Genomic DNA, 12740 nt, shown 5'->3' on the forward strand with positions numbered 1-12740 from the left:
AAGCTCATCAGTCATATGGATGCTAAAAAAACATTTCCTTTTTTTAGGAAAAGAGGGACTTAGAAGAAATATGATTTTCATTTCAGATAAATCTAAAAGTTTTAGAGTTTCCTCTTGAATCGACTCGTCACTCTGAAGTTCCAGAGTGACTTTAAAAAGTGCCTCTTTGTGCGCTGCATTGTCTAAAAGAGCCTGAGAGCATCTGTCCTGCGAGAAGCTGCTGGCTTCAACCTACCAGGTATCGTTCTGTGGACACGCTGACGAGAATCAGGTCGTCTCCGATGCGCACCTTCTCTCCCTCTGACCTCTGCTTGGACGCCGGGTGGATCGTCCACCAGCAGGCCTCTCCTGCACAGGCAGTTCTTGGTGAAAACAGACTGTTTGCAAAGGCCGCGTGAACTCGAGTCGGAGCCGAACCTGTTGAATGTTCTTGCAGACCGACGTCGAACGACAGCTTGTCTGTCAGGGAGCGTGATGTCTTCAAACAGGTCAGATACTGGAGAGAGGATCCAGATCAGTCATCCAGGTCCATCAGCCATTGGGTGTAACCACGAGTGCTGGTACCTACCATGTCACTGAAGGAGTGGCGAAGGAGGATGGCATGACCATAGAGAAGGGTCCGGTGTCCACCCCCCTGACCGGCCTGACAGGAAGTACACAAGAGTGAGAATGATCAGGTTGTTACTATAGGAGCACTGGCCACTCCATCAGAGTTAGAGTGTTGGATGAAGAGGAGTCAAGTTAGTAACCCGTTTTCTTTACCCCCACGTGGGTGAGCTGCATGAGTTGGACTGGATGAAGTGTCTTAAGGTCAGAGTTGCAAGCAGGAAGTGGACGGAAACAGAGATGGGGGTGAACATTCACAACTACACACATGGAAAAACAACCACAAACAACCATGGCCAACAGGCAACAACTCTGGACAGCTGATGGAGGCGGAGCAGATGATGCCATCCCATCAGAGGTGAAGAACAAAAGACACTACTCACCCGTTTAACCAACCTCTAGTGGCAAAGGACAAAAAAGAGAAGGGTTCCGTAAGAGGCGACCTCTAGACTATTTATTTAAGTTACCAAAAAAATGGCATTGCAAAAACAAAAGTAGTGGAAGAACGGGGGCGTTAGAGTTCCGGAAGCTTGACAACAGGATGTGCACGTGTCTTCAGGTTCCACCCCCAGACTCTCCAAGGATGCCCACCGGAGCTGTGGTGCCCCATCTTCGCTCCGCTGATCCAGGTCTAGGATGTGGGGCAGCACCCTCAGCAGGGTGGCTAAGGCTGCGAACCAACCCCCCCCCGGGGACATCACAGCATTCTGGAGCCGCGTGAAATCCCTCCCCAGTGTACCGGTTAATTCCTGGACACACCTGAAACCTCGAGAGGTGGGGTGTCCTCCTGGAGGCACCGACCGCTTCATCTAGATTTATTGCCACTAATTACAAGATTGCCCACAGTTAAACTTCCAGGTGCAATAAGGGTTTAATATTAATTTCCCAAATAGGGCTTTTTCTTGGTGTGTAGCGGTTAGCACATTCGCCTCACACTCGGGAAAGGTTCCAGGTTAGACGCTGGCTCGGGTCTCGCTTACGCGTGGGGCGTTTGCGCGTTCTCCCCGTTCTGCGTGGGGGGGGTTTCTGCTCCACGCTCTCATTCTCTTCTCCTTTCCTGTTTGCTAGCTCATTCTGCAGCGAGCACGCCGCCGCGGGCTAACTCGCGTTTGGCTGCCACGCTGGCGTGTGTATGACAGACAAAAAAGGAAACGGCGTTTGATCAAAAGCAAAACTGGGGAGAGGGTCCAGGAACAGCTGGGAGGGAGAGCGGCTGGGCGGGGGGGCGAAGAGAGTGCCAGCCTGTATTTCAGGCCCTCTGTCCTGCTGACACATCACTGTCAGTACTGTGACCTTTGGCTGGGCAGCCCCACCCCGGTTGTAAGTGCTGTGTCTAGGATTACTTTCTACTGGCAACAGACCTGAGTCCAGTACAAGAAAACCACATTAAATCTCAGTGTTTATGCGCGTGTTTTGGTTTGTTTTGACCCGTAAAATAATGTTTCTTCCCTTAATAAATTAATTCCTTGGCAATATAAGAGACATCTGGCCCAACGCGCGGCTGAAGACATTCTACTAATAGCATACTGACAAAGTTAATATAAGATCCATCGTTTGGATTTGGATCAACTTTCATTAGCGTGTCTCATGTTCACAGATGGTTATACATTTACCCATCAGAAGCCTCTGACATGGAGAAAATAAACCATTAGCTAGGTTAATGTAAACAAGCTTAATAAGCATCTTGTCTAACATTAGCATCATATCATTTACCTTAGATATTTAATCATATACCGAAGAGTATGACACCTCTTCCAATAATGGAATTAGGGTTAAAACAGACTGTCGCTCCACCGGTGCTCCAACATTCGCTCCTCTCGTGCATCTAAAGTCGCTGCTAATGTAACAACAGTCTCCAACATTAAGTTGAGAAGTTATTAATATTGTTTTTCAGCCTTAAAATACAAACACGCACATTCTAAATTCCAGTGTTATTGTCTATACATACACATGACAACAAAATGAAAATGCTTCGTTTATGATGGTGAAAAAAGGTCATTTTGTAACTCGGATATTAGTCTTCAATCCTCACATTCTCTATTCCAGAGATCAAAATCACCAAATGTCACAACAAACCGGCGGCCCACATTGAATTCAACTCAGTAACAGATTCAGTGAAATGCTGTAATTCCCTGGTGCACGTGCACTATTTGGGCATTTGTTCTTATCTTTGCTGTATGGTCTTGATGTCATTTTTTTCCTTCCAATAGATCTAAGCTAAGCAGTTGTAAGGCTTGTACAAGGCGTGACATTAGCAGCAAGTGATAGGAATGAAAAAAGCTCAAGGGTAACCTTGAAAGTGCTTGAACACTCTTCTCAGGCACAAGGTGACAGCCTAATGACTTCAGGACTGCCTTGATTCAAAGTTGAGACATCCCTGAAGATAAATGGTTCCTCTCCAGAAGGGAAGTACAAACAACAACTTCTGCCCAAACGTCTACACACAACCAACTACGTAGTTGGACGGTACATTAAATTAGCATCTCCCAAAATGCAGTACTCCCAAACACAGATGCATCTCCTACGACAACAGAGGAACACGACAAGTGTTGATGGAGGAGTTAGTCTGTCATGCACACTGACAACACGATGGATGGATGAATGAACTGATGGACCTACCCATTTTTCATGATCAGCGCTCTAGTGACAAACAAATACAAATAAAAACAATGCATCATTATTACAGTGCACATGGCATTCAAAGACACAAATCTGAGAGCTGTGATATACAGAAATCTGGACTTGCAGTGGAAAGGAGCAGTGATTTAAGGGCGATTTCTTCGCGCCAGCACCATGTTTTCTTGCCAGATGTGACAGCCAGCGACTGCACATCTCAAATCTGCCGACTGATATTAGTGCAGGCCTGAATCATCGGCAGAGAGAACGTGGGCAACAACGAGACGCCCGTCTAAAGATTCCGCTGCGCATAAACGTACAGCCGCAGCCAAGGAAACGGCCGTGTGTTCATCGCCGTCATAGCTGCTCCTCGACACCGGGGATCTCATAAACACTGACGAACGTTTAGGCTCGGGCCATCCGTCCCTTTTTTTTCCAAATTAAACGCCAACAGCTTTGTGGCAATCAAACCTTCTCGCTATATCACATTTCCTCCAGTGGGGCGGGGAGGAAAAATAGAATTAATGTCATTACGTCCCATCTCTTGGATGTATGCGCTGCTTCGTGACGAGGTTCCGCGGCGCATGAAATGACTGTTAGAGCGCAGAAGCACAAGTGGATGTGAGCGTCAAGCTGTATGTGGCCCGCCAGACAGGCCAAACGGCCGCTGATGGCGCCGCGGCGGCCTGTAGATCACAGAATCCTAATAAATACGCTTCGTGAGCGGCGGCAGAGCCAGCAGAAAGAGCTCAGCTCATCCATAAATCAAGATGATGCTTTCTACCAGTTTGACATGTTGCTATCAGCTTGTTCAGCCTGCGCAGTCGGATTCAGTCAAAAAATGCTTTTACACTTCTGGAAGTTGTATCGCCTTTAAAAAGCCGGCGGTAACAGTGGGATTCGATCTAAACCTCGCAGCCTGATGCAGGCATGTGAGGAGAAAGGCCTGATCTATGTTCATAACAAAAAGAGATTCAACACCGGAAACACGTCACAAAACAAACCTGAAGGGCGAGGTAGCAACAGCTGCTCAATTCACCCCGTACTGCAGCAACACAGTTTAAAGGCATCACCCTTACCTGGAAATGTCCATATTGCAGTCAAACCTGATAATTTTTAAACATTACTGACAAGCCTGTATAGTTCGATGTATGTGCATTATTCCAGAAGCTGCATGTGTAGCATGAACAGTAAAAATCTTCGTGTTGTGCTACTGACGTCCTGCAGACGGGCGTGTTGGTGTTGGCCGTGTTGGTGAGGAGGAGGAGGGGAGCACTCACCCCTTCGCTGCTCTGCCCAGTGTTGGCCAGCATCTCCTGCAGGGCCCGGACCGACAGGGATTGCTCCAGCACAAAGTTGCAGATGCACAGGTCTGGAGGAACATACTGCGGGACAGAAGGAGGAGATCTGGAATGAGGGCGGAAAACAGCCAAGTGTGACCATGTCTCATCACCGTGTAGGCAAAGCGCTTTATGCTAACGTTGCTAAGGTTGTAGCTGCCGCAGGCGTCTGCACCCAAATGCAACATCCCAGACTTGTTTTGAGCTCATTAACATTCCCGCCACAGCAGAGAATTCTTCCAAACGGCTTCCAGAGACCAGACATAAACCATAAAGGCGGCACGGCTCCGTCGGGAATGCAGAGATAACGCCGACGGCTTCTTGGGTTCCGTGACTCCACCGTTAGCGTGTTTAATGACTGGCCTGTGTTGACCGCGTCCATCTGTACATACGTACACAACCGGGTCGTTCTTGTGAATTTAATACCTCATAAACAGGTGGTCGGTGTCACCGTCACCTTATGAACAGGAAATCTAATCCCAGTACTGCAGAAACAAACCACGACTGACCGACCTCGGCTCTCCCCTTCCAGCAGCGGTACAGGTGCATCTCACTAAATTTAAATTTTATCAAAAACTTGCTTCTATATATTATATAGACCCATTATACATGGACCGATGTGCTCCACGTGCTTATTTCTGATGGGTTTTGATGATTTTGGTTTCCAGTTAAAACGTTAATACAAGTTTGATACTGAAAAATATCTGTTAAATGGTTACATCGTGTATTTCAAGTGTTGAGAGGCCCTCCAGATTCAAACCGGCCGACCCTTGACCCCTGAACGCGAGACAAGGAGTGAGACGATGACTGGCGGGTGATAATGAGGATAGTGGTGGCCTCTAACAGCACAGACGTTCACACACTCTCTCGGCAGCGCTGCCGCAGATTTTTATTTTTATTTTTAACTTCGATACTTAACTGGGTTTAACTGGGAAAAAAAGCTCCATTAATCACCGACTGAATCTTCAAATGACGCAGCAGCCGGAGGAAGTGGGGAGACACCTGTACCTGCGGTGTCAGGTGACCTTTATCCACAAGTTCCTGCAGATCTTCGACTTCTCATGAATTATTCACAGGCAATTTTCCAATTATCATCCTTCCACCGGTGACTCTCACTGCTCACACTGACCTTTACAGTTTTAGGGGGGGGGGGGGGGGGGGGGGGGGGGGGGGGGGGGGGGGGGGGGGGGGGGATCAGTATGATGACATAAGCTGGAAAACGTGGGAAAATAACCCTGGAAAAGATTAAACTGTAATATTTGACGACTGAGTGGCAGCATGGGCTAGCTGCTCAAGGTCGTCTCCTGCTGCGAGTTCCATCAGGTTGTTGGTTCAGATCTCCGTCTTAAAGGGATCAGAACAATGTCAGGTTGAGGTCTGACGGGGTTTCCTGAATTATTATATTTAATTATTATATATTATATATTATATATTATGTAGAACGGTTTTATTGAAAAAGACGACCCGTCCCTGGAAAACCTGTGCTTTAATACCACATTATTGCCCCCCCGAGTTAGATTTTTTTATCAGAACAAACCTGGAACCATTTTACTCCAGATTCAGCATTTCTGTTATAAAACACATTATTTCAGCTTGTTATAAATACCAAATGTTATTAATAAACGTTAATTACTCTATCAGACCTGCGTTATCATCCCTACCACGACTCGGATGTCTGCTCCTTATAGCTGCACCATTTATAAACTGCTATTTTATATGAATGTTGTGATATAAATAAAGGCTGATTGACTGATACGGAGCCCACATCAACGCGTCCCAACTGGGCATTTGGTCAGGTCACATGACCTAAAATAAAACAATAATATCTTCTTTAAATGGATTGAAGATCCCAGGTCAAGGGAGGTTAATGAGATGCGGAGCGGTGCGATGGTCAGAGCACGGCTGTCGATTTTGACGAAAGAAAACCAAGAAAACGACCGATTCTCTTCTCGCCATCCGCCTGACTGGATTTTAGGAGGTTTTACTTGTGTGGAACAGTCCCAGATGCCTTTTCTCACCCTTTCAATGCTCACCCTGACACGGAGGAGACGGTTTTGCTCACCTTCGCTTCAGAGGTGGGCTCCAGGTAGCACAGACGGTTGCCCAGTCCCTCAGCGGCCAGGCAGAACTTCCGATGCTCCTTCTGGATGGTGGCCACACACTGGAGCACCACTTCATCATCCTGCCGGTGGAGACAGTGAAGACAGGAGTTCAAATTGTTCTTTTAGGTTATACAAATGTTTTCCGTGTATGTGCTCTGCTCCATCGATGCGACAAACCATGATAAAACTCAGATCTTCATCAGATTTTTCCCGCGGTGCATTTGTGGGCGACGGGAAAACCTCAATTCGATCGGGGCAACCGACAAATGAACATCTGTATCTGTCAGGGTCAAGAGGGCTGGGCTTTTTGGCAAGAACATGCAGCTATCGATTTGTGTGTGTGTGTGTGTGTGTGTGTTGCCAGCTCACGTCCCACACTAATCTGAGCTGATGGTTGCCATGGTTCTGGCTCCCACCTCCTTCACAGCAGCATTAATTCAATAGTTCGAGATCCAGCCACAGACTCACGAGGGGAAACAGAGCAGATTTCTAACGAAGACACAATGGACCCTAAAACCAGGAAGAGCTGTGGGAACAAACCTTCTCGTGTTCACCCCGATTAACCCGCCAGAAAAAGCAGAAGGCCTTTGTTACCATCTGGAATACCCAGAGAATTGGAATGCTAATAGAACAGCATTAATATCATAACAAGAAGCATTTGATAAAGGTAAAAAAGTGCACTGGAGAGACGAGGAGACCAGTGAAGTATCAGACAGGTGTGTATGGGGGGTAACTTAATAATTCTCACAGTTATTTCACTTCCTTTCACTTTGCTTTATCCTTGAGTGTTGACAGGTTGATTCAAGTAACTTTAATGGAAGACGCTAATGTAGCACTAGCGGTCGAGTAGTGAAGAGGACGGTTTGAGCTCGGTTGCACTCGGAATGTCAGCCTGGCTGATATACAGCTCCACCGAGAACCACAGCAGGACAACCTAGGACCAATCTGGAGTGTTTACAGTCAGTAATCGATATCCCTCCTACGTGAACTGTGCATTTTGATTAAAGGATGCCTTTATCTTTTTTTGTACCAAAGGGAAAAATGAGCTACGGGATGTATGCGACTGTATTTTTGTCTTTGAAGAACACCTCTTGTGTATGTTTATGACAGAAAAGACTATTGTAGGTCAACTGTCCAACACGTCCGAGCTGAAAACTGCAGCAGCCTGCCCCTAGAGGCACATAAGGGTATCACAGGACGTCTGCATATCTCAAGACTGCTCTGTCAACAAAGAGCGGCCAAATTTGGTCCAGAATCTTTATAGATATATTTCACATCTCATTATAAAACAGTCCTTAATGAAAGTTTTCACTCCTAACTTGATCTTAGTCCAAGAATCTGGTTAATCTGAGGCAAATTGACCCTTGTAGCAAGAGTGTAGAGCTCTGCTAGGCAGCTAAAAAAGCAGCGTTAGTACTATCTATAGGGAGTTGGGACGTTTAGGGCTTGGTTTAGCCACTTTGCACAGGTTCCAAGAGCGGGAACTTGACCCCGTCCTCTCCCAACCCGGCCCCGTCCTCACTAACCTTCACAGTACACCATTTTGGATCCTGCACTCCAACGAAAAAAAAAGGATCACACTGGATCGGACCTTCAGTCCCAAGCACATGTGACGAGCGCACGACCCAAAACAGGGAGACAATGTTTCCGCCTGTATCTGTCCTTTATTAACGCTTCATCTCTGCTCCGTTTAGCAAGTGGCCAGCTACTGTAACGGACAGCGACAGGTGAGCGCGCATGTGTGTGTACACACGTGTGTGTTTGTATGCGGACTGTGGCATCCACCAGCTGAAACCCGAGAGCCACAGATGCCCTAGGGTGCCAAATCAGCCCCCCGAACTCACCTCGCGCTGCCACCAATGTGAACTTGAGAACAGGTGAATCTGTTCGATCCCTCTGCGAGGCTACTTAGACAGGCCTGCAGGGCACATTCTCAGTCATTCTCAAAGACATAAAAAAAACAAAGAAAAGTTCAAATAAATAGCATGATAAGCTTCCATCACGTTCATCTCCTTGTTCGCACTCCCAGGGGGGGGGGGGGGTCCTCCCTCTAAATTGCTCTCGGGCGTCGTGTTTCTCATAAATGTCAGGCAGGGTGCTAACTGCGGGCTGAGCTACGCGTTTCCGTGCAGCTTAGCTAACAACATGGAGACCAAAGTGGACACCGTGTAGATGTGCGAGAACAACAGCTGATAAGCCAGATAAGGACCAACCACGTCGCCTGCCAGCAGCACTAGAATCAAACGTTGGTTTCTGGCATCAGAGATCAGAAAAATCTCATCTGTCAACCGCTTGTTTAAAAATAGCCCCATTAGCCACAATAGCTGCAGCCAAAGAGACAAAAATTCAGTCTAAATGTCCGATGGGCACCAAAGAAAACATTGTTTTGTAAAGTGAGGAGATTTTGAGTGGTCCTAACGACTTCTGAAGGTCTTTTAGGTTGGTTGGGGCAGAAGGACAATCATGCACGTTGGTTTCGTGGGACAGAATAAATGACGCTCCACAGTGATTTTAAAAAACACACAATTCTGCAGCGAAGCTCCGCTGTCATGGATCGCTGACTCCCAGACTTATACAGTCCCTTGAAGACAAATTGAATTTCCTTCCCTTCGTTTGCATTTTGCTCTGCAGCTGCTTCAAATACTCGAGGCCCGTATCCTTGCAAGGACGAGTCCGCCGCCTCAGCAAGTGCTGAAAAAAAAACCTGGGTCCTTTAGCCTCCAGCTGGGGTAGGAGGCCGGAACCGCTCGAAAAAGTCCATCATCCTGTCAGATAAGGACGGCGTGGACGCAGACCGCAGCGCGCGTGTGCGCTGGAAGCGGAAAACGAACTGAAGGGAGGAGAGGAAGCAAACTTCAAAGCTTCTACTGGTTTTGGTTCAAGATTCAAGATACTTTAAAAAAGAACAATTAGGTGTAGGGAGCTGCTCCTACTGGCTGGACTACCTGGGACAGCGCCATTTTCAGGTTCGACAGATGATTTCAGATATTCAGAGCAGAGGTATAAATCAGGACGTGTCTCGAGGTTGGACAGCGGCATTTCAGGTGTGCGCAAAAAAAAAAAAAAAGATTTTACAGATTTGGTGCATTTACAAATGATGAACATGCAGGCAGAATATTTCATAATTGGAAGTAGATCAAATTCTAAACAAACCTGACCACTTGCGCTGACGTGCACATTTTGCTGCATTCTTTTTCTTCTTTTTTTTGCACGATCAGCTACGAGCGTGTGCGGTCTCACTGTGGTGAGGAAGCAAACGGGATTTCAAACCCAGTTTGAAGCCGCGACGAGGCTCCAGGGGCAGATCGTTAAAGCCCCAGGGGCTCCCTGTCCACCCAGGTTCTGTCCACTTTCGCTGGTGATCCCATTTGCCTTGGTGGAACCATTTCCTGTCCGGACACCTCTACCTTGGCCAATTATTTTGATTTTAAAGACCCCTGGGGCTGATAAACTGACCCACCTGAGCATTAAGTGTAAATAAACCACCAATCTGGAAGCAGGAGCTCCCAAAACTGGACCTTTCAGTTGAGTAATGAAGGTAAATATTAAAAGCGACTCAGACAACAAACGCAGAATCCTAATTTTGGAAGAGCTCCCAAACACAGCTGGGAACGTAATTAAAGGGGTATTGTCTTCAATTCGTTTTTTATTCAAATCAGATTCTATTGGAGTTGCAAATTAAAGGCCAAACAGAGCACACGGTACAGCAGCACGGTCAGAACTGGGTTTTATATGGATGTAAAGCCGGAGCATGAAAACAAACCCCTGAGATCAAAGCTTGTGACGTGTGGGTCGAACCTTCTGGGGCGACCGCAGGTCCGGACCGGAGGGACGTCAAACACTGTTGCTCTGCCCCCACAATCAACACAGGGGGGTGGATTCGACTGAGGGAGGCCAACATCAGCTCTCGGGGCAGCACGTCGTCTCCACCGCCGACATTAAAGAGAGGAAGTCCGTCCCGTCGAGGACTGATAACGCTGCGCCATGAAGAGCGGCTCCCAGGCTGAACTCAAGGGCGACTGCCATTAGATGTTAATGTCGCATTAGCGCTAATGCAGGGACTCAGTGGGGGGCGGCAACGTGCGACTTCGAAACCATTTAAACAGCGTCAGCGTTTGTCATTCCCGTCTTCAGACGGTGTAAAGACCTGTTTTTCGCCGTGATCTGCTCCGCTGCTGTGGGACGTCAGGGGTCGTATCATAAAGCAGAAGATCGGAATAAAACACGCAACAACAAACAAGCCCTGAAAGTGCGCAGTTGGCACAAGAAAAGTTTGGGCATCAGCATTATTTGCCTGAAAATCATTTTAAGGAACTATGTTTCATTACATCATCCCATCTGCAATAGAAGCAGGTGTAAGCTTAAGCTAATGCTAGCCAGTGCCTCAAAATCCTTAATGATTATATGATAAACATTTTACAAAGTACTATTTTATTACGTTTTTTTTTAAATTCTGAATCTTTTACATTGAATATCACAGCTTCTGAATGTCCTCTAATGACACTCAGTCAAAGGAGTTTGTTTCAGTCACATTATAGTTACATTTAATTTAATTTAATTTTCCTCCTCTGCTGTTTTCCAATTTTGAGCAGCAACTCGGAGCTGGCAAACGTTGACTGGCATCAGTCATGTGCTTAAATATAGGATCTTTAATTGCAGCTACTCCACATGATTTTCACCTATTAAATGTTACATGTTTCGTCTTTATTGTGCGTGACTGAGTGGGATCAAGCATCTCCTTTCTCAATGCGGCCCTAATCCCCATAAAAGATGGTGTTAAGGTGTCGCTGCTCCTTCGTTGCCCAGGCTTGAGCTCTGTTGCTGCTGAGGTTTGCTGCAGTTAAAGGCTAAATTTAAACCCTCACAAACCACATCTTGGTATGCAGAACATGCTAAGACCTCAACAATCTCCAAACAAACCCAATGGATTTTTGTTTACAACCTCAGCAATTTATTGTTCACTTTCATTACATTTTGTATTTATAGAATTTCAGTAGTAAGTCGCCATCTCTCTATGGAGCGCAGACCTTTCCCCCCACCAGGAGTGGGAAAACTTCCGTTCAACAGGCAGAAACCTTGAGCAGACCCCAGCTATGATAGTCGGGTTGAAGGGGGGGGGGGTTCTGCTGGATGAGGGAGGTGGGACTGAAGAGTGAGCTCAGAAAGCTGGAAGAGACAAGCTGTAAAAAGGTTACTGCTAATGAGCACCAGCATAAATATAGTAGTCGCCACAGTCAGCGACCCAAGGGATGTGTGTGTGTGTGTGTGTGTGTGTGTGTGTGTGTGGGTGTGTGTTGGTGACATCATCTACTGCCAGACATTATCAGTCGACCATCCAATCAATCGAGGATGTTCCATAGTTATGGAGCTACTGCAGCAAACATCATCATGTTTTGGTATGTTGGTGGTGGTAGTGTGTGTGTGTGTGTGTGCGTGTGTATGTGTGCGTGCGTGCGTGCGTGCGTGCGTGCGTGTGTGCAGGGGGTAATGGCCAACCCCCACGTACAAAGCATAGAGCAGAGGTCCGAGGGTCGAACCCTGCAGCACACCGCAACAACCTCAGCAGAGAAAGTTCTGGTGGCCGGATGAGAACGTTACCATGTCTTTAGTTGATGGAAGAACATGTTGAGAACATGTTGGGAACTGCTGTTGGAAAAACAATCTGATTTCTCACGTATACATTAAACCCAAAGTCCTCCCGGCACAGACGGCAAGGTGCTTTGGATTTGAACTGGGGGGGGGTTGAGACATGAGCTAAAGCGTCGCTTTGTCTTGGACAGACATGTCTGCTCCACCAGAGTGTCGCACCAACAGCAGCCCGAGAGTGCGTCCAACACCAGAGACCCCGAATTCCAGGTCCTCCACGTCGGACCAAAGGATTATCCCATGATCGCCAAGCAACTGAAGCGGCAACTTGAAATTATCGCCCTTATGTTAAGTCCTCCTGCGAGTGCACAGAGAGCTCTGCTAACAAGGGTCTGTGCACCCCAGGGGAAGCCCCTCTCTGCTCATATTGCCTTTGTCATCAAATAAGCAGGATGTTGTTGCGACAGTAGAATCTGAGAGGTGTGGATCA

The 12740-nt window shown here is 47.1% G+C and overlaps 1 protein-coding gene across 16 annotated transcripts in view; it reads right to left on the reverse strand.

The window, feature by feature from the left end:
• ryr3 (ryanodine receptor 3) overlaps positions 1-12740 on the reverse strand; it is a 57094-nt gene that overhangs the window by 42636 nt on the left and 1718 nt on the right. For 8 of the 16 annotated variants that reach the window (XM_029849926.1, XM_029849932.1, XM_029849925.1 and 5 more), the window contains exons 2-8: positions 6625-6744; positions 4503-4607; positions 3226-3246; positions 990-1004; positions 569-643; positions 418-496; positions 236-348 (exon numbers count right to left, since the gene is read on the reverse strand). In XM_029849926.1, coding sequence (XP_029705786.1) covers positions 236-348; positions 418-496; positions 569-643; positions 990-1004; positions 3226-3246; positions 4503-4607; positions 6625-6744 — 528 coding nt within the window. The remainder of the gene's footprint in view (positions 1-235; positions 349-417; positions 497-568; positions 644-989; positions 1005-3225; positions 3247-4502; positions 4608-6624; positions 6745-12740) is intronic. The other 8 variants (XM_011612125.2, XM_029849938.1, XM_029849936.1 and 5 more) reach the window with 3 other exon arrangements.

The sequence above is a fragment of the Takifugu rubripes genome, chromosome 16, assembly GCF_901000725.2.
Source record: "Takifugu rubripes chromosome 16, fTakRub1.2, whole genome shotgun sequence".
Taxonomy (NCBI): Eukaryota; Metazoa; Chordata; class Actinopteri; order Tetraodontiformes; family Tetraodontidae; genus Takifugu; species Takifugu rubripes.